This window comes from Curcuma longa, chromosome 11 (assembly GCF_044706935.1).
Source record: "Curcuma longa cultivar G26 ecotype Majalengka, Jawa Barat chromosome 11, ITB_CL_G26_1.1, whole genome shotgun sequence".
In the NCBI taxonomy this organism is placed as follows: Eukaryota; Viridiplantae; Streptophyta; class Magnoliopsida; order Zingiberales; family Zingiberaceae; genus Curcuma; species Curcuma longa.
Genome location: NC_133871.1, coordinates 22,649,515 through 22,673,093, shown reverse-complemented (window position 1 = coordinate 22,673,093; position 23,579 = coordinate 22,649,515). Strand labels below are relative to the sequence as shown.

Genomic DNA, 23,579 nt, shown 5'->3' with positions numbered 1-23,579 from the left:
ATCTCCATCTTCCCGTTTGACACAAAAATGCCATTTGGTTGGTAAGGAAAACCACTACATCGTTTCTTCTGCCTTAATGATGAATAAGAAACTCCTAAAGTTGCTCATGAATGTGAGTTGACAACAAGAACCAAATCAAGCACATCATAGCCACTTGATGTTCTTGGATCTGGAACTGGCAATATTAGATCGAGTTCCAAGTCACTTGATGTTCTTGTAATTATGATGTACTAAGCAAGACAAGCAAGGAAGTCTGACCTTATTGTGTTAGTCGTCGAGATCTCTCACCATGAAAGGAAGCATGAGGAAGATGGACAACCAATCAAAGTATATAGAAACTCAGAAAGCCCTCAATTTTAAAAGTGTAGGGGTATTTTTAAAATGTGATTAATTTTAGGGCCATTTTGAAAGTTTTCCCTTGCATTTATAGTACGGACACGTCAGCAGTCAGAACGCCTACCAATCAATTGCCTCGTCTCCACGAAGTTAAGCTGCTCTGGCGGCGCATCGGACTCGTACACGCCACGCGCTTTGCCGACTTCCCATTTCCGAGATCGCGGCGATTGAAGGGGAAACGCAAGGGAAGGGAGAAGAGTGACGGAAACGAGGACGACTCGCATTTGGATCTCGATCTTCCCTTTCAATCGGCCGCCTCTTCTAGTTCTCGTTTCGTGTTTGGATTTCTTGGGAGGATCGACATGGCACCGGTGTCGGCACTCGCAAAGTACAAGCTGGTGTTCCTGGGGGATCAGTCGGTAGGCAAGACGAGCATAATCACCCGATTCATGTACGACAAGTTCGATAATACGTATCAGGTCGGTCTCGGGTTCTGGTCGATCTTTTATTATTGAAATCCCTGAAGATTTGGTTTCCTTTGCAATAACCCGATGTAGGTAGCTTGACTAGGGATTGTTTGGTTTCAGCGATCTCTGGATCTACCAAATAAAGTTTTGTTGAATTATACGGTGACGGGATTGTCTTTGAATTGGGTAAATCTGTCGTGGTTTAGATGGTTAAAAGACGAGTAGTTCCTACCGATCTGTTGTGGTTTAGATGATTACAGACTAGAATTTGAGGGTTTTACTGTAATAGCGAAGATCAGGTGTAAGTTGATTATCGTTTGTAGTTTATATGTTAAGAGAATTTCGTGTTCTCAGATCCAGTAAACTGCATTTTCGATTTCTTTATTCTTTGGATAACTACACTAAATTCAAGATGCATTTTAAATTTTGTCAAGCAAAGAACTGAAACACGTGTTAAGTTACTTATTCTGGTTTATGTTTGTAGAAATTTGATTCAGATTATTGATTGTTGCATCTGTTCTTTCTAGTTCTTTTCTAGAACAGTTCTACTTATTTTCATGTTAATATATACGGAATTGTAATTTATCGAAGGTCATAACTGTTGGGAACAAGAACTTCTGAGTATGCCTTAGAAAAAGAAGATGCTAAGAAACGGATTCAAGTCTGCTTTAAAAATAGGTTTATACCAACACAATAGTAGCACCAGATTTATATACCTTATGTGAGCTAGACAACAAATTAATTTAGATATTTTGGATAGCAAAACATTTTTTTTCAATACAAAATCAAATTTTCAATAACCAATGAACCTCATTCAAAAAATAGGCATTATAGAGAGGAGAATTGGTAGAAATGAGAGCAAGAAGTTAGATATGAGGACTTCAGGTTCCTTAAATTTATATGGAATGGGTTCTAGGGGATAGATCTGTTAAAAGCTTAAGAAATGTTTACAATTGTAACATCATATCATGCTACAATTTCTTTTGAAATTGCTATGTTTTTTTTTTCTTTAGGGAGCTCGCAATGAACAATGTTAGGGTTTTAATCCAAGTAATCCAATTGGAGAATTTAGCATTTGTTTAGCCTTAATTTTTCTCATGGCATGAGAAATAACTAAGGTTCATAATTTCTCATCAGACTAGGCTAGCATACTTCATTTAACTTATATAGACGGATACAAGTTAGTGTTTGCTATCCTTATTATTATTTCCTTCTCTTCTATGTAACTGAAGCATTAGCATGATGGACAGGCTACAATTGGAATTGATTTTCTATCAAAAACTATGTACCTCGAGGACCGAACAGTCAGGCTGCAACTTTGGTAAGTTTTATAGCTTCATCATTGCTGCTATTTAATTCTATGCTTTGTCCTTGCACAATGATAATGACAGTTCTCATGCCCTTTGTTGCTTGTGATCTTAGTGATTACTTTTTTTCTGATAGTTACACTCTATCCTTATGAGAATTATAATTTAACATGATTAATTTCCCCAACAAATCAGTAATGATGATCGACACTTTTGTAAGGCATCTTGAGATAGTTCCCCAAATAAATTTCATCATGATTAATTTTCTGAAATGTTCTGTGCATTTAAAACTCTTTTTAGGAAATACTTAATTCTCATATTTTATCATTCACAGGGACACAGCTGGGCAGGAGAGATTTAGGAGCTTGATCCCAAGTTATATTCGAGACTCTTCTGTTGCGGTCATCGTATATGATGTTGCAAGTATGACACTTGCTCAACTTCTTCTTGAAATTTGACTGTGAAACTTGATCATGCTTTTAAATTGTTCATAAGGGTTTGATTAATTCTTTCCCTGTTTTTTATATTGTTTTTCTTATAAGGTTATTGTTTTGTTGGTTCTAACTTCTCAGAAATTTAATTAACTACTTTTGGTTTGTGCTGTAGGCCGACAATCCTTCTTAAATACTTCAAAATGGATTGAAGAGGTTCATACAGAGAGGGGAAGTGATGTCATCATTGTTCTTGTTGGAAACAAAACTGACCTTGTTGACAAGAGGTGATTAAGCCTTCTTTTGTGTTACGTGACTTGGTGAAACTTTTCTCTAGGCTATTGTTAAGACAACTTATAAAAGAAAAATAAAAATTAATCTCCCTTAACTATTATGGAAGAATTCCTTGGGTTAATTTACTCATGGCATACACAAAGTAGTGTGTAAAATACAGAGAAGCTGAACAGCAAAAGTCATCCCTTAAGAATGGATATGCTGATTCTGCTTGGAATGATCCCCCCACCCCGGCCGATGAACAATCAAATCAATACATTAAATTTTCATGACATTTGTTTAACAGGATTGAGCTAAATTTATATATATTTTTTAATTGTCATTGCTGAACAAGTTAGACTTGAAGCATGGATTTTTAAAGATTACAATTCTTAGAATGCATTAGTCCATCTCTAGGCCAGTTCTTTAAAGTGAACTACTAGATTGATAGTCATGATGAGGTACCTTTATGTAAAATCTGTAGTGAGTGATGTATACTGCTACTCACCATCAATGATAAAAGATGCTGAACATTACTGACATTTGTTTAACTTGATAAATACTGGCTACATATTTTATTTCTTGATTACATGTTACCTTCCATTCTGAGTCTTTTCTAATTTGCAGCTTCAGCCATTCTCAATAAAAGTCTTAATTGCATATATCCCAAAATTATTGCTTTCTATAATTGAGAACTTTTTTTTGAACAGGCAAGTCTCAATAGAGGAAGGAGAAGGTAAAGCTCAGGAACTTGGTGTCATGTTCATTGAAACAAGTGCAAAAGCAGGTTTCAATATAAAGGTACTTTATAATATTTTTCCGCCAGCCTTTCCCTGGATGTGAATTCTAACATCTATTTTACAAACTTTAGGCTCTGTTTCGAAAAATTGCCGCTGCTTTACCAGGGATGGAAACTCTTTCTTCGACGAAACAGGATGACATGGTTGATGTAAACTTGAGATCCACAAATGCAAATTCATCCCAATCACAATCACAATCTGGAGGATGTAGCTGTTGAGATTTATTTGGGTTGCTCCAGCAATTGTTGGCTTCTATCAACGGACAATACTTCATCAGCCGACTTAAATTGGGAATTCCTTTAGGGAGATATCCATCAACTAGTAACGTTTCATGTGTAATAATGTTACATCCAACATGTTCATACCGGACCATGCTGTAGGGCTCATTTATTTTGCAATTGCTGGGAGTTGTGCTTGGCTTTAGTTCAAGAGTAGTTTAAACTAGAAGACTGGCATCATTTTTAACTTAAGAGGTGCAATGAATAGAGTTTATTGTTCAATTCCCTGTTGCACAAATCATTATAGTTTACACTATACAGTTTATCAAGAGATGAGATGCAGCCCATTGGTGGATTTTTTTAAAGCTTTTATGTTGTATTATCTTGTGGTGTGTGAAGAGATTGTGGAAATTAGAAAGATTATTTTGTTGAATAAGTTTATTCTATACTTCATAGAATAGTTTGAAGTAATGTTTCTATTAAGAGAGATGAGCTATCTGTTTTCATTGTTTTGCATAGGCGTAGATGTCAAACTATGTTAGATAATTTGGAAGTGTAAATTAGGACATTTATCGTAGTAAAGTTTATTATGTAGATGATCACTCAGAGATGTCCTCAATACCAAGAGAAAATACTACTGAGATACGTCCTCAGTTATTTTCTTTGATTGAAATTTAAAGAAAAAATATACAAGAATAATTGTAATATGTCGGGAAAATAGGACTTAAATGAGCATGCTAAAGTCTCATTTTATTTATAAAAGAAAATGACTGCAAAACGGCGAAAGGCCTCGTAGTGCACCGGTCACCTGAACTTGACGAAATCGGACAACTTCCGAGAAAGGTCCGAGCGGAGCAAAGGTCCTTCGGTGGACGCGTGGCGCCGGTGGTGGGCCAACCTAGGCACGCCGTTGGCAGCCCCAACCTCCGCCGCCCAGGACCACTGCCGGGAGGCGCCGGCGGCCACCAACGGGCTGCAGCACGCGCCAAACCCGGAGTAGTGGTCGCCGCCGACACTCTGGTGGCGGTGCTTCGCGGTTGCAGCTCTCATCGGAGGCGGCGTCTGCCGACACGACGGCATGGCCGACGCAACATCGTACCAGGCGTCTCCCTCCGGCCGCCCGAAGCCGCTCGCCGGCGATTCGACTTCGCGCCCTTTCCCCTTCGCGTCCGAAATCACCTCTGTGAGCTTCTTCTTCTTCTTCTTCCGTCGTCCACGTAGAATATCGGGAATCCACCTGCGTTCCTCACCGGAGCCACGGCGGCCGAACAAGGCGGACAAAATGGAGGAATATGACCGCCGGGAACGACCTGCGGCCACACGGGACGCATAAGGAGAAACAGAACCTGGAAACTCCATCGACGACGGTAACTCCGGCGACGGCGCGACCTGCACCTCGGCGGTGAGGGCGAGGAGGCGCTCCCGGAGGCAGGAGGCACAGACGCCAACGCCGCGCTCCCACGGATGCCAACTACACTTCATCTCCTCCTCTGCTTCAACCTCCGGAGAAGCAACAAGCTAATTATTGAAATCCGCGTGCATACTTCAAATCTCCAACTTCTTCATTTCATTATATATTTACTCCTTCGCGGATGACTTCCTTTGTCAAGTCAAGCAAACAAGATTGACTTCTTCAAATTGCAGCGTTTGACGGATGAACCTCCGGATCAATCTACGTGGAAGATCATGGAAATAGAACTGCTTGAAGATGTCAAATTTAACGACCTTACTTTTGTTTCTACAAGGACAAGAACGATGCTACTTGGAAAAAACTGCACAGATTTTTTGTTGTGTGACTTAAGAAATATATATATACTTGGATTGTGGTTCTGTCAACGTGACGTGCACTGCAATGCTGGAGACCAAAAAGCCAACGTCCATGCGTTTGCCCGTGAAAGAACGTCGCAGCTGTTGAAGTCAACGTCCCTCAAGTCAGGTCAACTGTTTTACTGCAACTCTCCAACAAGACTTATGTGAAGCGACTTGGCACTAGAAGAACTTTGTGAGGGTTCTTCTTAGATCCACAGAGTAAGCAAGAGTCATTTAGTATGAATCAGTTGAAAAGATTTTAGAAAATTTTGTGTAGCTTTATTTTTCATACAAATGATAAAATATAGGAGAATCAAATTCAAGCGTATGATGTAATGCCCCGACCAAATTCAATTATTAGAATATCTTAATTTAAAGATTTGTCAATAGTAATTTTGATAGGTTTTCCGATGCTAAATGCAAATTTAATCATCATGGAAGTGATTCCTTTTCTAGTTTTGGCTGTAAGTCCTGATTCATTTTAGATTTCCAATTCTATCTAGATCATATCAAAATAAAAGATTTGATTTGAAATGAAAACTTCTTATTTTTGTGTGTTGAACTTGTATATCATAACTCTCCAATAAGAAAATGGTATGATTTACAATTATCATCTACAGAATTCAAGTACTTTTCTTGAAAATAGAATGTGTATCTAGATTCATACTGTTACTATTCGAAGAGCATAGAAGTTTCTGCTTAACACAAAATGCCCTCAAGTTGGAGAAACTAGATTGATGAGGATTAGATATCCTCATAAGAAAGTGTTAAATCACTTCAATATTAAGAAACTTGCATGAAGCATGGCAAACTAGTTCATTGATTGTTTTTAAGTATTTTTTTCATATACCTAAATTTCAATCATCTAGTATTCTCATCATATTCATTTTGTATTCTGCTTCCAAGGATACTGAAATCCTGACATGTTATGTTCTCACAGATCTTTTCCTTCCTGTAATGAATATCGTAAGGTGGAAGCTACAGTGTAACATCAGAATGGTTGAGCAGGGTGGAAGCTGAGTCAGCGATCAGAATTTCGTAAGGTGGAAGTTTCAATTCTTCTCTATCTTTGCATTGGCGAGACTATTATAGAGAACTACTGCGAGCACGAGATCTAGTCGGAGATGTGTCATTCATTATTATTTTCTGTTTGATCTTTTATTGTAAAAATTATTTCTGTACGAACAAGTTTATCTTTTAATAAAAAAATTAATTTTTTTATCATTTAGATAAATGTGTGATATAAAATTTAAATGTGGAATGTAAATATAGATTGTATGAGTAAAAATTTTAATAATGATTGTATGTTAATTATGGAATTTTGATAAAAAAAATTTTAATGATGAAATTTAGCGACCGAATATGGATTCGGTCGCTAAATTTCACTATAAAATATGCTGTAAATTTATAAATTTAGCGACCGATTTCATGGATGATTAGTGCTGGCAGGCATGTAAACAAAATATAAAAATGTAGACAAAATCTTTATGCTATTTTATTACCTTATAACTAATATCTTAAATAGTATAATTATAAAATTATCAGAGTTTTTACATGAATACTTAAATAATATTCATTGAATAGATCATTTATTATTGCAAAGACCAAAACCCAAAGCATATGGTCCAGAGGATTTATGGGGGACAACAAAAAGCCACGTGTGAATTTGAGCATTTCAAGTTCATGTAAGTGTTATTTAAAACAAATCGTATAATAAATACAAAGGTCTAAGAAATACAACAATGGGACACTAGTAAAATTTAGGCAATTTAAATTTATATAATAACTTTAATGAGAAAAAGAACCATAACCGAGATCAAAGTCTATATAAAATTTGTAATTAAAATGGTTACATGATCTCTTAAAATTAAAAGACTAAAAATCAAACCCTAAACCAGAGCCTCTTAAAATTTAAAAAGCAAAGGAGAATCTAGGGAACAGAACAGTTGCATGGTTTCCTTGCGACATGAGCTCCGTCTGTGTTACATTTCCAAAGGCTGTGTGGAGTTAAGAGACCTTTCAACTTCTTTTCTTCGGTTACAGTGTCAATTCTCACGGGCACTCATCCCCTTCTTCTATATATGCAAAGAAAAATCACAGTCTTTGCATATCTCTTTGCCTGCCAAGAAGAATCTGCTACAGCTGGTAGTTATCTATTTTCTTCTTCTTGTATGTTCAATTTGTATTCCTCACGTCTCTCTATCTGCAATTGCATGCCTACATTAGGTTGGAGGTTATTGGCACACTGGTCTCCTGATTCCTTACATTATTGTTTTGCAGATCATGGCCAGGAATGTTCCACGAGCCACCCTGTTGCTGCATGGAGGACTCAGGCTCCTCACTAGTTCGGAAATCAGACATTGCCTACATTGAAGAGATGTATACCGCTCTGCAGAGTTTTGGCATTCCTGCTTCCGTGTACCAGCCTGAAACCTATCTGCGGCATGGCTACACTGAGGCCTTGCTCGCTAAGCTGCTACGGCCTTTACAGAACTACAATGACTCTGTTAAGTTAGAGAATGTGCTGCATATCGGTATCGATCACCGCCATTTTAATTCCCGCCGCGGTGCATCAGCCGACCAATTCTACCATTTCCTCGAGTTCTTGAGGACTCCCGCCGGCCAGAACGCCCTTTCGCTGGTTTCTCAGGAGGATCGGCTCGCCCGGAAGAGCAGGAAGCACTTTACCGAGCAGGAGATGGCCTGGATCGCCATGTTTGAAGTCCAGTGCAACGACCTCACTAAGCGGCTGGACGATATCCGTCGTAATCATAAAGATGCCATTAATGACCTTGATCTTCAGCTGTGTGAAGCCCTTCACCAGCTTGAGACTGGCTTGACCCAGATCAAGGGGAAGTTCTTGCCTGCTGAGTTCTACACACCACTCCCCGATGCCGACTTCAACAAGGCGTGTTGGACTGAGTACACACTTGCATGTCGTCGGCAGGAACAGCTACCTGTTATGATCTCCAGGCTTCCCTCCATGATGCTGTGCTGAAGTTTGGCGACCAGGTTATGCAGCGACACATGCTTGATTACCTTAATGTCGGCAATCGCAAGCAGCAGCTCCTGGATTACATCGTACGACGGTCGACTGATAAAAATCACTCCCCGTGGACATCAGTCTCACTTTAAAAACAAAACACCACAAATAAACATTTTGAGCTAAGTTGGTGTTGTAGTCGCCGCCCTGAAATAAATGTTCTTCTCCATTTCGAATTTTTCTTGTAATTCTGTTATATGTTTTGCCTTTAATAGATGCTACTATGTTGGCGCATGGGGTATGAACTGAGGTATTGATAGAATATATATGCTAACGTTTGTTAGTCATATTGCACTGTTATTTGGCATGGTGTTCATGGATCTTATATTTCACAAACGAGTATGATGTTACCTAGTGTCTAATTTATATGATTTTATGGCTTGATATTATGCGGAGTACTAGATAATGCATTCTGTTAGTTGATTTGTTTGACTGCAATGTTTGAATCTTTGTGCTAGTTGGAATTGTCCATCAAACTTTTATAAATACTTTTGTCAGGGTTGATCTCGTAGCCACTAGAGCAAGGCGATTATTAAATATATATACTGCTATGTATTTGATGACTAATCTAGATCAATGATTATCTCATAGCAGATAAATGATTAAGAAAATTTTAGATTTATTTTTGGGCCACGTACCAATCAATGACCATTTGAAGTTTCATCTAAATATGTAAACCGCTAGATGTACTTGTCAATCTTTAATGATAATGAATGTTGTTGCAAGTAGTTGAATAAATGCTCATTATTTTTTTTAATTTGTTCGATTAAATGGAATCAATAAATTTAATTTCATTGGAATTTCTTCATTCATCAAATTGAACAATTAAACTTTTGATTCTTCTTGAGTTATCATTTTGTTTTGCAAAGTCTTGGCGATAACAATTATCCTATTTTCAGTCTCTTTCTTTGTGAGTCATCGGCATCTATGTGTGTGTCCACTCTTCCACATCACTTTGCTGGCTGAGAAGAATATGCTAAAGCTGGTATTCATCTCTTTCCCTTTGTTTGTATGTTTTATTATTTTTGTATTCTTCTTTTTAGTAAGGCAATCCTCCCCTTCTTCAACCCAAGTTTTCGCATCACTTTGCTAGCTGAGAAGAATTTGCTACGGCTGGTATTCATCTTTTCCTTTGTTTTTGTTATTTTTTGTATTCTTCTTTTTCCCTTCATCTTATGTAATTTTCTACGCTCTAAAGACTAGAATATAGCTGATGTGAAAATCCTTTGTATGTGCCAGCAAAATAAGAACGAAGTTAGTAGATTATATAATTATTACCTACAAAGTATGCTGGTTTTTTTAATGGAAATTTGACTAATCATATTGGCTATTTCATGATTTTGTTTGACATCCTCTAAATAAAGTATCCTTAATGTTTTGATGTGTTTTTCCTTTATTGTCTTTTCAGTATAACTGTTTTGATGTTCCTTTACTCTTTTGAAACAGTCCCTGTGCTTTTAATTCGGTTTGCTAAGTGTGTTGTTGTTTTGTAATACATACTTCTTGGTAGTTATTTGATCATTTATGGTTAGGTCAGATTTGTGCAAAACCCCAACACGACTTTGTCGACAGACAATCCTAAAACGATATTGACATCGGACAAAATAATAATTATTTTGCAGGTTGTATTGATTCCGTTATCAACTGCGAATATTGAAATCAATTTTCTAAAACGGTTGATTCAAAAAAATTCTACAAGGTAGACATATAAAAGATACTATTAAAAATATTATTAAATTAAAAATTTCTCTTTAAATATTAACTAAATAGATATTTATATAGATTCAAAAACTGTAAAAAAAATCTAAAATAAATATCATAATAAATTCAAATCCTAAAATACAAAAATAAAAATTATCAAAAATACTTCAAACATTAAAACACTTTAAAAATTATTTAAAAATAAAAAATATCAAAAATAATAATAAATATCTTCAAATTCTTCTGCATCAATCCTTCTAGATTGAAAAAAAATTCATCAATTTAGAATAGTGTCTGATATAGCTAATAAGTGAAAAATCCTCTTATATTAAATCGGTAAAATCCTCTGAATAGCTGTTAGACATGCTGTTATACTTTGAGAATTCTCGGTGTTCTAAACGCAATTTTATTTTCAAATTTGAGAAGCTGAAAATCAATTTCCCACGTATCAATTCCATCGTCGGTATCTGAACAAGTTCTGACATAGAGTTGCCTTCATGCAGTGTATTTGAAGAGATCATGCATGATAATAATAACACCTTCCAACTTTTTTTCTAATCCTTTCTTCGTGTATCAGTGTCAAGTCTTCCTCGTATTAGGGCAATCCTTCCCTTCTTCTACCAAAGTTTTCGTAGATCACTTTGCCGGCTGAGAAGAATCTCCTTCGGCTGGTATTCATCTATGTCCCTTGTTTGTATGTTTAATTTCTTTGTATTCTTTTTTCCCTTCATCTCTTGTAATTTTCTACGTTCTGAAGATTAGAATATAGCTGATGTGAAAGTCCTTTGTGTGTGCCAGAAAAATAAGAAAGAAGTTAGTAGAGTATATGATTATTGCATACAAACTATTCTGTTTCCTGCAATCATGATCGATTTCCTTATTATATGAATTAAAATGTTAATTAAGTATTTATTTTATGGAAATTTGACTAGTTATGTTAGCTATTCATGATTTTGTTTGGCATCCTCTCTAAGTAAAGTATCCTCAATGTTTTGATCTGTTCTTCCTTTCTTCTCTTTTCAGTATGACTGGTTTGATGCTCCTTTACACTTTTAAAACTGTCCCTGTGCTTTTAATTCGGTTTGCTAAGTGTTTTGTTTTTTATAATACTGTTGAAGCTTAGTTAGATACTTCTTGGTAGTGATTTGACCATTTGTGGTTAGGTCAGATTCAGATTTGAGCAAAACCCCAACACAACTCTGCTGACGAACAGTCCTGATCATTTGTGGTCAGCATGTATAAGTTGATTTACTCTAGCCAACAAAAAACAAGTGAATGGCAATCGAATGGAACATTCATAAATGCTTGAGATACTGCTTATAATTTTGCAATTTGTCAATGATAACTTACTTCTATTATCTATAAGCATGAATCAAACAAAAGATATTTCGAGTGTAGACTATGGACAATGATTATGTTCTAAATCCAGCTTGACCCGAATTTCAGATGATCAATGAACATTCAGTGCAGAGCTACGTAAAGAAATAGTCAATAGAAAGCTTCATGGTGAAATACAGCATCAAATCACAAGGCAGGCATTCACCATTTAAAATTATGCTTCAGAAAACACTACTTCCTCTTAATAAATCATGATCATTGATCACAATCATTTCTGATGTTTTTACATTTTTGCAGTTTAAGCGTAGTGAGCGAGTAAAGCCTACCTCTCCAAGGGCCTAGCTCACAGAGATTTGACAAAGTTTTGTTTTGCCTGCTTTTGTGGATTGATCTTGTTGCTTCTACAATGGCAAGTGTTCTGGCAGCATCAATAGAATGTCTCAAGCTTCTATGGGATCCCATGACTCGCCATCTTGCTTACATTTTCTATTTGGGTCGAAAATTAACGGAACTTGAGAGGAACAAAGAGACACTTGCCTCCGTTATGGCTGATGTTTTAACGGAGGTAGAAAATGCTGAGATCAGAGGATGCACTTCCACGGCAGAGGTTATCAATTGGCTACGTGATGCTGATACGGCTGTAGATGAGGCTGAAAACATTTGTTCAAATGCTAGAAGCATGTTGGCAAACAGTACATGCTTCCGCATCAAGATAGTGATGCGGTACAAGCTGGGGAAACAAATGGTGAGGGCGAGTACATTTTCTTCTGATGTTCAAGGGAGGAAACCGGATAATTTGTTCGTTCCTGCTCCACCAGTTGCCGTGCTACCTTATCCTACGCCACTAATCAAAAACAACACATCTTCTCGTACATTAGCGAAGTTGTGGGACTTCCTACAGGATGATAGCATCGGAAAGATTGGAGTTTGGGGCATGGGGGGAGTCGGCAAAACTAGACTCTTGAGAAATCTCAACAATGAACTCCAAGGAACTAAGCGTTTTGATGTCGTCATATTTGTAACTGTTTCAAAGAACTGGAACAAAGACATGCAAAAATTGCGGAATGAAATTGGTAAGGAGCTATACATGGAACTGGAGAAGGAAAGTGAAGTAAGGGCCTCGAGACTATTGTATCTGAGGTTAATGCAGAAAAAGTTCTTGCTGATTTTAGATGATGTTTGGGACAAGATCAATTTGGAAAATCTGGGAATTCCTTCTCCTGCCGAACACAAGGGGTGCAAAATAGCTATAACTACACGTCAAATGGGGATTTGTAACGAGATGGAAACTGATGTGGAACTTATGGTGGAGGTTTTGCCCGATGAAGAGTCGTGGGACTTGTTTTATGAGAAAGCAGGTGGAAATATCCCCACAACAATAGAAAATGTTGCTCGTTCAGTGTGCAGAGAATGTTGTGGTTTGCCACTTGCAATCATCACTGTGGGAAGTGCTTTGAGAAAGGAGGTCCACTTGGACCAATGGAAGCGAGCTCTAAGGTTGCTTCGAGAATCAAACTTTGGTGTTGAAAACATGGAGGATCGTGTTTTCGTACCACTGAAATTCAGCTATGATATGTTAAGAACTGACCAACTTAAAAAATGTTTTCTTTTTGTTGCGCTATTCCCTGAAGACCATGACATTGCAGACCAAGACCTGATAGAGTATTGGGTAATGGAAGGGTATATTGATGGTGCTAAAAACTTGAGTGATGCTTACCAGGATGCTCGTCGACTTTTGATATTACTGATTGGCTCATGTCTGCTAGAAAAGAGTAGAAAGCAAGACATGGTGAAGATGCATGATGTCATTAGAGACATGGCTATAAAAATTACTTCTGATAGTACTGAAGAAGGTAAAAGATTTTGGGTGAAAGCTGGAATGCGGCTGGAGGAACTTGTCGAAACAGAGGATTTGAAGGATAAGGATAAGATTTCACTGATGGAAAATAGCATACAAGTGATTCAAGTTGATTTAAACTGCCCTAATGCCTCCACTTTGTTGGTGAAAGGTAATGTCAGGTTGTATGAGATACCAGAAGGATTCTTTCAACACTTGAAGCTACTTTCTGTTCTTGATCTGTCAGCCACCAGTATTGAGTTCCTTCCTGAATCTATTTCTGTGTTGGTCAACCTCAGTGCTCTCGTTCTCAAAGAGTGTGCCCGCTTAAGGAGTATTGATCGTGTCCAATGGCTAAAGAAACTCAGGTTTCTTAATATGAGAGAATCTGGAATCATTGAGCTGCCGGAGGGTATGGTGCATTTAACTCGATTGGTTTATTTTAATATATCATGCACCAATCGCCTTCGGAAAATCCCTGCTCGACTCATTGCTCAGTTCTCTCACCTGGAGGACCTTGAAATGAACCGAAGTTTATATTTCCAAGTGTCGCAGCAAAACGCACCGGAAATCATTCAGGAGCTCAAGCATTTAAAAAGTTTGAACAATGCCTCACTTGATTTAGAGAATGATGGACTTTCCTCTCTCCTCGAAACACATTGTAATTTGAAAAATCTAACGAGTTTTTATCTTAGAGTGGGTTCTATTAGTTCAGAGACTGAATATGTTGAGAAAAAGGAGGGGCGGCCAAGAGAACCGGAAAGAAGAAGAGGAAGATGTTTAGACATCACTGGTAAATCCTCTGCTGGCGGGAGACTTGTAAAGCATGCAAACAAGCTTTGTGTCTATCAGAACACAGAACTCCGCTCGATATCTCAACTTGGGCTAGACAACCTTAAGTGCGTTGAAGAATGTTGGGTGTGGGATTGTGAAGAGATAAAATATATAATTATTTCTGAGGAGGGAAAGGAGAATACTTATCCACACTTGCAGCTCTTGCACCTAGAACACCTTCCCAAACTAGAGCGTATCTTTTCTTACTACAACGTTGTTGCTGCTCCTAGCTTCTTTAATCTGCGAAAAATAAATTTGTTCAAGTGTAACTGGATACAATTTGTCTTCCAAGAAGAAATGATCAGTCAGCTTGGTTGTCTAGAAGAATTGGAAGTCTCTCGCTGTGAGAAGCTAAAAACGATAATCAAGGGATATTTTAAGACAGACGGAATGTGTCTGCCCAAATTAAGGTGTTTTTCCCTCTCAAAATTGGACAGTTTGGAACAGCTATGGTTCAACGATCTGTCATTGCCTTCCCTTGTTGAGATCAAAATCCCTCAATGCCCTAACTTAAGGCCACCACGGCTAACCAACGAGCTTGTACCAACATTACAAGTTATTGAGGCAGAGGAGCGGTGGTGGAACTCTTTGCCAGAAGATGCAATATTTAAGTTACGCTTTGCATCTATCTTTACGCCATCAACTACGCTTGACACAATCATGCAGCCAGAAACTGTTATCTCCACAAGAGTAATGCAATCCCTCCACGCTAGTTCTTCCCACTAGGTATGTCTATCTCATTTCTTCCTCAAGGAATATTGTCCTTAGTGTGGTTTCGTATGATTGTTCAGTTTGTCTATTTTTTGGTAACTTGGCACTTGATCATATGTTCTTTGATACAAATGCATGCACGTTAAGCATAGCTACTAATGCAAACTCTTTTGGACCTAATCCTCGCTGTCCAGTACTCATGTTCTCGGCCGAGGTCCGAGTTAAATTCTCAAACAAAGTTCATTAACGTATTTGTTTTTATCATATAATTTTGACATTGCTCGTAGGCACCACACTAGATGTGGAGACTAGAGGAAGAGAAGAGGTCGTCATCTGAAATTTCTCCCTTTGATAATGAAGAAGAAGTTACTTGATTCTGTGGCTGCAAGTTCAGAAATTTCTCAGAACTCAGTTGTGATAGATAACGACGAGACATGCGAATTGATAATATGCTTGTTCTTCTTAATTAATATTATTTATTACTCAGTGTGTTGAATTGTATTATAAAGACGGTACGTAGATGGTTTAAGCGTCGGTACTATGTAATGCCTCGACTCAAATTTAATTTTTAAGTTTGCCTTTTGGATTGATGATGATTATCAAACTTTGAAATTGTCCATTATACTTCTGGAATTTCAAGTTGATCTAAAGGATCTAGAAAATTTTACAAGAAGGATGATAGACAAAAGGTTTTTCTTAAAAAAACCTCATCTAATTTTAAAATTTCCACTCGTTTACGCCTTTACTTGTTGATTTTGATCATACAAGTTCATCAAAATATTTTTAAAATTATAGACCTTTCAACTTTTTTCTTCGTTTACAGTGCCGACTCTACCTGGCACTCGTCCCCTTCTTCTATGCCAAGGAAAACTAGAGTCTGCTACAGTCTTCTTCTTGCGCGTTCAATTTGTATTCCTTAGCCGTCTCTATATTCTTCGTCCCTACGTCTGCAATTGTATGCCTTCAGGTTGGAGGTCATTGGCACACTGGCCTCCCGTCCTTACATCATGTATACTCTCTGTTTTTACAAACACTGTTTTGCAGATCATGGCCGGGTGTGTTACTCCGGCCATCCTGTTTAAGGGCATACGCTCCTCGGGTCGGAAATCACACATTGCCTACATTGAAGAGATGTCTACCGCTCTGCAGAGTCTTGGCGTTCCTGCTTGCGTGTTCCAGCCTGAATCCTATCTGCTGCATGGTTACACTGAGGCCTTGTTCGCTAAGCTGCTCCGTCCTTAACAGAGCTACAATGATGCTGCGCGCGTGTGCTGCAGATCGGTATCCACCACCACCATTTCGATAGCTACCGCAGTGCATCAGCCGACCAATTCTACCATTTCCTCAGGTTCTTGAGGACTCCCGCAGGCCAGAACGCCCTGTGCATGTTGTATAGTTATACCTTCGATATGCATATATCTAGATATAATTCGATATGCATAGAAATTATCACTGTTTGAATTTTTGTGCTTGTTGGAATTGTCCATCAAATGTCGGATAAATACTTTGTGAGGGTTCTTCTCACAGCCGGCCCATTAGAGCAAGGAGATTATTAAGTAAATATCAATCTAAATCTTCAAATAATTCACTATTTCAATTGATTCATACTTTAATTTGACGACTCCTATAGGATTTTTTATAGGAAACTATGTGTAGACTACTCTTTTCATGTAAATTTTGTAACTTGATCACACAAATCATAAAATATACTATAATCTGTATGTGTGATGTAATGCCAATCAAAATTCACTTATTAGAGGAATTGCCATTTGTCAATACTAGTTATGATTTCCACTGATAAATGCAATTTTAAGATATTTAGTGCTAACACATGTATTATCAGTTTGTTTTGAAAAGTCTAGCCAATAACAATTATACTATTTTCGGACCCTTTCTTGCTGAGTCGTGGACATCGACATCATAATAATGGTGACTATACTATTGGTGGTGTTATAATAACAGCAATAGTAGAAAATTTTAAGATATTCAAATAATATAGATTAGGAGTTGACTAGTTTCTATCAACAAGTTTCCATGACATTTTGCTTATTATTATATTGCCATCTGCCGTGGCTTTATGGTTTTTAGCTTCCTTTTAATGATGTTTATTGAGGCTATAATAATAAGAGCACCTTCAAATTTTTTTCTACAATGTCAACTCTTCCTTATATCAGGGCAATGCTCCCCTTCTTCTACCCAAGTTTTCTCAGATCACTTTGCCACTGAGAAGAATCTCCTGCGGCAGGTATTCATCTATTTCCTTTGTTTGATTTGTTTATATTCTTTTTTCCCTTCATCTTATGTAATTTTCTACGCTCTAAAGACTAGAATATAGCTGATGTGAAAATCCTTTATATGTGCCAGCAAAATAAGAACGAAGTTAGTAGATTATATAATTATTACCTACAAAGTATGCTGTTTTTTTAATGGAAATTTGACTAGTTATATTAGATGTTCATGATTTTGTTTGACATCCTCTCTAAATAAAGTATTCTCAATGCTTTGATGTGTTCTTCCTTCTTGTCTTTTCAGTATAACTGTTGATGTTCCTTTACTCTTTTGAAACAGTCCCTGTGCTTTTAATTCGGTTTGCTAAGTGTGTTGTTGTTTTGTAATACATACTTCTTGGTAGTGATTTGATCATTTATGGTTGGGTCGGATTTGAGCGAAACCCCAACATGACTTTGTTGACAGACAATCCTGATACGATATTGACATCGGATAGAAAAGTAATTATCCTGCAGGTTGTATTGATTCCGTTATCAATTGTGAACATTGAAATCAATCTTCTAAAACTATTGATTAAAAAAATATTAAAAGATAGACAAATAAAAAAGACATTATCAAAAATATTATTAAATCAAAAATTTCTTTTTAAATATTAACTAAATAGATATTTATATAGATAAAAAAATGTACAAAAAAATCTAAAAAAAATCTTAATAAATTTAAATCCTAAAATACAAAAGATAAAAATTATCAAAAATACTTTAAACATTAAAAAATTTCAAATTTATTTAAAAAATAAAAATATCAAAAATAATAATATATATTTTCAAATTCTTCTACAGTTCTAGGTTGAAAAAAAATCATCTTCAATTTTAGAATAATGTCTGATATATATAGCTAAGTGAAAAATCCTCTTATATTAATCGATAAAATCTACAAAATAGCTGTTAGACACGCTGTTAGACATTGAGAATTCTCGGTGTTCTAAACGTAATTTTATTTTCAAATTTGAGAAGCTGACAATCAATTTCCCACGTATCAATTCCATCTGTCGATATCTGAACAAGTTCTGACATAGAGTTGCCTTAATGCAGTGTATTTGAAGAGACCATGCATGATAATGATAATACCTTGCAACTTTTTTCTAATCCTTTCTTCGTGTATCAGTGGCAAGTCTTCCTCATATTAAGGCAATCCTTTCCTTCTTCTACCAAAGTTTTCGTAGATCACTTTGTCGGCGGAGAAGAATCTCCTGAGGCTGGTATTCATCTATTTCCCTAGTTTGTATGTTTGATTCCTTTGTATTCTTTTTTCCCTTCATCTCTTGTAATTTTCTACGCTCTAAAGCTTAGAATATAGCTGATGTGAAAGTCCTTTCTGTGTGCCAGAAAAATAAGAAAGAAGTTAGTAGATTATATGATTATTACATACAAAGTATTCTGTTTCTTGCAATCATGATCGATTTCCCTATTATATGAATTAAAATGTTAATTTTTATGGAAATTTGACTAGTTATGTTAGCTATTCATGATTTTGTTTGACATCCTCTCTAAATAAAGTATCCTCAATGTTTTGATGTGTTCTTCCTTTCTTCTCTTTTCAGTATGACTGGTTTGATGCTCCTTTACTCTTTTAAAAACAGTCCCTGTGCTTTTAATTCGGTTTGCTAAGTGTTTTGTTTTTTGTAATACTGTTGAAGCTTAGTTAGATAATTCTTGGTAGTGATTTGACCATTTGTGGTTGGGTCAGATTCAGATTTGAGCAAAACCCCAACACGACTCTGCTGACGAACAGTCCTGATCAGCATGTATAAGTTGATTTACTCTAGCCAACAAAAAACAAGTGAATGACGATCGAATGAAACATTCGTAAATGCTTGAGATACTAATAATTTTGCAATTTGTCAATGATAACTTACTTCTATTATCTATAAGCATGAATCAAACAAAAGATATTTCGAGTGTAGACCATGGACAATGATTATGTTCTAAATCCAGCTTGACCCGAATTTCAGATGATCAATGAACATTCAGTGCAGAACTACGTAAAGAAATAGTCAATAGAAAGCTTCATGGTGAAATACAGCATCAAATCACAAGGCAGGCACTCACCATTTAAAATTATCTTCAGAAAACACTACTTCGTCTTAATAAATCATGATCACAATCATTTCTGATGTTTTGACATTTTTGCAGTTTAAGCGTAGCGAGCGAGTAAAGCCTACCTCTCCAAGGGCCTAGCTCACAGAGATTTGACAAGTTTTGTTTTGTCTGCTTTTGTGGATTGATCTTGTTGCTTCTGCAATGGCAAGTGTTCTGGCAGCATGTCTCAATCTTTCTATGGGATCCCATGACTCGCCATCTTGCTTACATTTTCCATCTCCGTCGAAAATTAACGGAACTTGAAATGAAACAAAGAAGCACTTGCCTCCGCTAAAGCTGATGTTTTAGGGGAGGTAGAAAATGCTGCAATCAGAGGATGCACTCCCACGGCAGAGGTTGTCGTTTGGCTAGACGATGCTCGTAAGGCTGTAGATGAGGCTGAAAACGTATGTTCAAATGTTAGAAGCATGTTGGAAAACAGTACATGCTTCCGCATCAAGATAGTGATGCGGTACAAGCTGGGGAAACAAATGGTGACGGCGAGTACATTTGCTTCTGATGTTCAAGGGAGGAAACCGGTGAATTTGTTCGTTCCTCCTCCACCAGTTGCCGTGCTACCTTATCCTACGCCACTAATAAAAAACAACACATCTTCTCGTACATTAGCGAAGTTGTGGGACTTCCTACAGGATGATAGCATCGGAAAGATTGGAGTTTGGGGCATGGGGGGAGTCGGCAAAACTAGACTCTTGAGAAATCTCAACAATGAACTCCAAGGAACTAAGCGTTTTGATGTCGTCATATTTGTAACTGTTTCAAAGAACTGGAACAAAGACATGCAAAAATTGCGGAATGAAATTGGTAAGGAGCTATACATGGAACTGGAGAAGGAAAGTGAAGTAAGGGCCTCGAGGCTATTGTATAATGAGGTTAATGCAGAAAAAGTTCTTGCTGATTTTAGATGATGTTTGGGACAAGATCAATTTGGAAAATCTGGGAATTCCTTCTCCTACCGAACACAAGGGGTGCAAAATAGCTATAACTACACGTCAAAGGGGGATTTGTAACGAGATGGAAACTGATGTGGAACTTATGGTGGAGGTTTTGCCCGATGAAGAGTCGTGGGACTTGTTTTATGAGAAAGCAGGTGGAAATATCCCCACAACAATAGAAAATGTTGCTCGTTCAGTGTGCAGAGAGTGTTGTGGTTTGCCACTTGCAATCATAACTGTGGGAAGTGCTTTGAGAAAGGAGGTCCACTTGGACCAATGGAAGCGAGCTCTAAGGTTGCTTCGAGAATCAAACTTTGGTGTTGAAAACATGGAGGATCGTGTTTTCGTACCACTGAAATTCAGCTATGATATGTTAAGAGATGACCAACTTAAAAAATGTTTTCTTTTTGTTGCGCTATTCCCTGAAGACCATGACATTGCAGTCCAAGACCTGATAGAGTATTGGGTAATGGAAGGGTATATTGATGGTGCTAAAAACTTGAGTGATGCTTATCAGGATGCTCATCGACTTTTGATATTACTGATCGGCTCATGTCTGCTAGAAAAGAGTAGAAAGAAAGACATGGTGAAGATGCATGATGTCATTAGAGACATGGCTATAAAAATTACTTCTGATAGTACTGAAGAAGGTAAAAGATTTTGGGTAAAAGCTGGAATGCGGCTGGAGGAACTTGTCGAAACAGAGGATTTGAAGGATAAGGATAAGATTTCACTGATGGAAAATAACATACAATTGATTGAAGTTGATTTAAACTGCCCTAATGCCTCCACTTTGTTGGTTAAAGGTAATGTCAGGTTGTATGAGATACCAGAAGGATTCTTTCAACACATGAAGCTACTTTCTGTTCTTGATCTGTCAGCCACCAGTATTGAGCTCCTTCCTGAATCTATTTCTGTGTTGGTCAACCTCAGTGCTCTCATTCTCAAAGAGTGTGCCCGCTTAAGGAGTATTGATCGTGTCCAATGGCTAAAGAAACTCAGGTTTCTTGATATGAGAGAATCTGGAATCATTGAGCTGCCGGAGGGTATGGTGCATTTAACTCAATTGGTTTATTTTAATATATCATGCACCTATCGCCTTCAGAAAATCCCTGCTCGACTCATTGCTCAGTTCTCTCACCTGGAAGACCTTGAAATGAACCAAAGTTTATATTTCCAAAGGATCGCAGCAGAACACACCGAAAATCATTCAGGAGCTCAAGCATTTGAAAAGTTTGAACAATCTCTCACTTGATTTAGAGAATGATGGACTTTCCTCTCTCCTCGAAACACATTGTAATTTGAAAAATCTAACGAGTTTTTATCTTAGAGTGGGTTCTATTAGTTCAGAGACTGAATATGTTAAGAAAAAGGAGGAGGGGCCAAGAGAACCTGAAAGAAGAAGAGGAAGATGTTTAGACATCACTGGTAATGCCTCTGCTTGCGGAGGACTTGTAAAGTATGCAAACAAGCTTTGTGTCTATCAGAACACTGAACTCCACTCGATATCTCAACTTGGGCTGGACAACCTTATGTGCGTTGAAGAATGTTGGGTGTGGAATTGTGAAGAGATGAGGTGCATAATTATTTCTGAGGTGGGAAAGGAGAATACTTATCCACACTTGCAGCTCTTGCACCTTGAACGCCTTCCGAAACTAGAGCGTATCTTTTCTTACTACAACGATGTTGCTGCTCCTAGCTTCTTTAATCTGCGAAAAATAAATTTGTTCAAGTGTAACATGATACGATTTGTCTTCCAAGAAGAAATGATCAGTCAGCTTGGTTGTCTAGAAGAATTGGAAGTCTCTAGCTGTCGGACCTAAATTGGATAATCGAGGAATATTCAGAGAGAGACGGAATGTGTCTGCCCAAATTAAGGTGTATTTCCCTCTCAGAATTGTACAGTTTGGAACGAGCTATGGTTCATCAATCTGTCATTGCCTTCCCTTGTTGAGATCAAAATCCGTCAATGCCCTAACTTAAGGCCACCACGGCTAACCAACGAGCTTGCACCAACATTACAAGTTATTGAGGCAGAGGAGCAGTGGTGGGAATCTTTGCCAGAAGATGAAATATTTAAGTTACACTTTGCATCTATCTTTAAGCCATTAACTAAGCTCTACACAGACAGCAACCAAAGCGGCAAAGGTGTCCAACCTACCAATACCCACGCTAGTTCTTCCCATTAGGTGTGTCTATCTCATTTACTCCTGAAGGAATGTTATCCTTGATGTGATTTCGTATGCTAATTCAGAAGATCTATTTTTCAGTAATTTGGCACATGATCATAGCTTCTTTGATACAAATGCAACTAGTCTAGATTCTATATGTATTTATCTCCAAGTTAAATTCTTAAACAAATTTGACATTGCTTGTAGGAACCACACTAGATGTGGAGACTAGAGGAAGAGAAAAGAAGAGGTCGTCGATCCTTAATTTGCGATACTCAACTCAACCAAGTCAGGAGAGGTCGCTTGAAGTTTGTTTCTCCCTTTGATAATGAAGAAGTTATTTGATTCTGTGGCTGCGTGTTCAAATATTTCCCAGGACTGAATGGTGATTGATAGCCAAATAAAGGACTTGATAATATTCCTATGTATGCTTCTTAATATTGTTTATTTCTCGATATGTTGAATTATGTTATCAAGGTTGTAAAGTGTTTAAGTGTTGGTACCATAATGTCTTGTCTCAAATTTAATTTTTTAGGCTTGTTTTTTGAGTTTGATGATGATTATTCAACCTTTGTGACTTTATTTTGAGACTTTATTTTCATCTAAAATCTACATTTTGAGAATTCTTTGCATTGCTAAATAACTCATTTTGAACTAAACAAGCTAATCGTACAATTATTTATATAGGGATAAAGAGATGAGGACAAACGATAGTATGAGACGGAAGATTTGGGATAGAAGTTTCTTTCGTCGTAGTCAATTGTAATTTTTTGATTTATTTTTTCATAAATGATCATAAAATTAATCAGATTAGTAGAATGACTCATCTCAGAAGGATTGAGAACTTCAATTAACTAGATAGGGAACTTCAATCAGGGGTGAGTATTCGATTAAAATCGAACCGAACCGAACCGAACCGATCGAATAATAAATTATTTTTTTAAATTTAATGAATTCGAAGGATAAGAACTTCAATAGCA

General features: G+C 37.2%; 5 protein-coding genes across 5 annotated transcripts; 4 read left to right on the top strand and 1 right to left on the bottom strand.

The window, feature by feature from the left end:
- The first annotated feature begins 489 nt into the window (after positions 1-489).
- Positions 490-4,161, top strand: LOC141841056 (ras-related protein RABH1b-like). The gene is made up of 6 exons (XM_074729181.1): positions 490-815; positions 2,054-2,124; positions 2,445-2,533; positions 2,717-2,828; positions 3,525-3,615; positions 3,686-4,161. Exons 1-6 carry the CDS (start codon positions 699-701, stop codon positions 3,830-3,832), a joined length of 627 nt encoding a protein of 208 aa, XP_074585282.1. The 5' UTR covers positions 490-698; the 3' UTR covers positions 3,833-4,161.
- Positions 4,162-4,491: 330 nt separating this feature from the next.
- On the bottom strand, positions 4,492-5,456 carry LOC141841795 (uncharacterized). Its single transcript, XM_074729987.1, has one exon. The coding sequence runs from the start codon at positions 5,312-5,314 to the stop codon at positions 4,637-4,639; it is 678 nt and encodes a 225-aa protein (XP_074586088.1). The 5' UTR covers positions 5,315-5,456; the 3' UTR covers positions 4,492-4,636.
- Positions 5,457-7,764: 2,308 nt separating this feature from the next.
- Positions 7,765-8,822, top strand: LOC141837939 (uncharacterized). Its single transcript, XM_074725305.1, has 2 exons — positions 7,765-7,786; positions 7,922-8,822. The coding sequence occupies exon 2, from the start codon at positions 7,935-7,937 to the stop codon at positions 8,637-8,639; it is 705 nt and encodes a 234-aa protein (XP_074581406.1). The 5' UTR covers positions 7,765-7,786; positions 7,922-7,934; the 3' UTR covers positions 8,640-8,822.
- A 3,300-nt stretch (positions 8,823-12,122) lies between these two features.
- Positions 12,123-15,631, top strand: LOC141842294 (putative disease resistance protein At4g27220). The gene is made up of 2 exons (XM_074730505.1): positions 12,123-15,120; positions 15,393-15,631. The coding sequence occupies exon 1, from the start codon at positions 12,130-12,132 to the stop codon at positions 15,118-15,120; it is 2,991 nt and encodes a 996-aa protein (XP_074586606.1). The 5' UTR covers positions 12,123-12,129; the 3' UTR covers positions 15,393-15,631.
- Positions 15,632-19,637: 4,006 nt separating this feature from the next.
- On the top strand, positions 19,638-22,617 carry LOC141842174 (putative disease resistance protein At4g27220). The gene is given in 7 exon segments (XM_074730398.1): positions 19,638-19,670; positions 19,672-19,743; positions 19,745-20,362; positions 20,364-21,617; positions 21,619-22,243; positions 22,246-22,340; positions 22,342-22,617. Coding segments are annotated over 7 exon segments (2,973 nt in total).
- Positions 22,618-23,579: the final 962 nt, after the last annotated feature.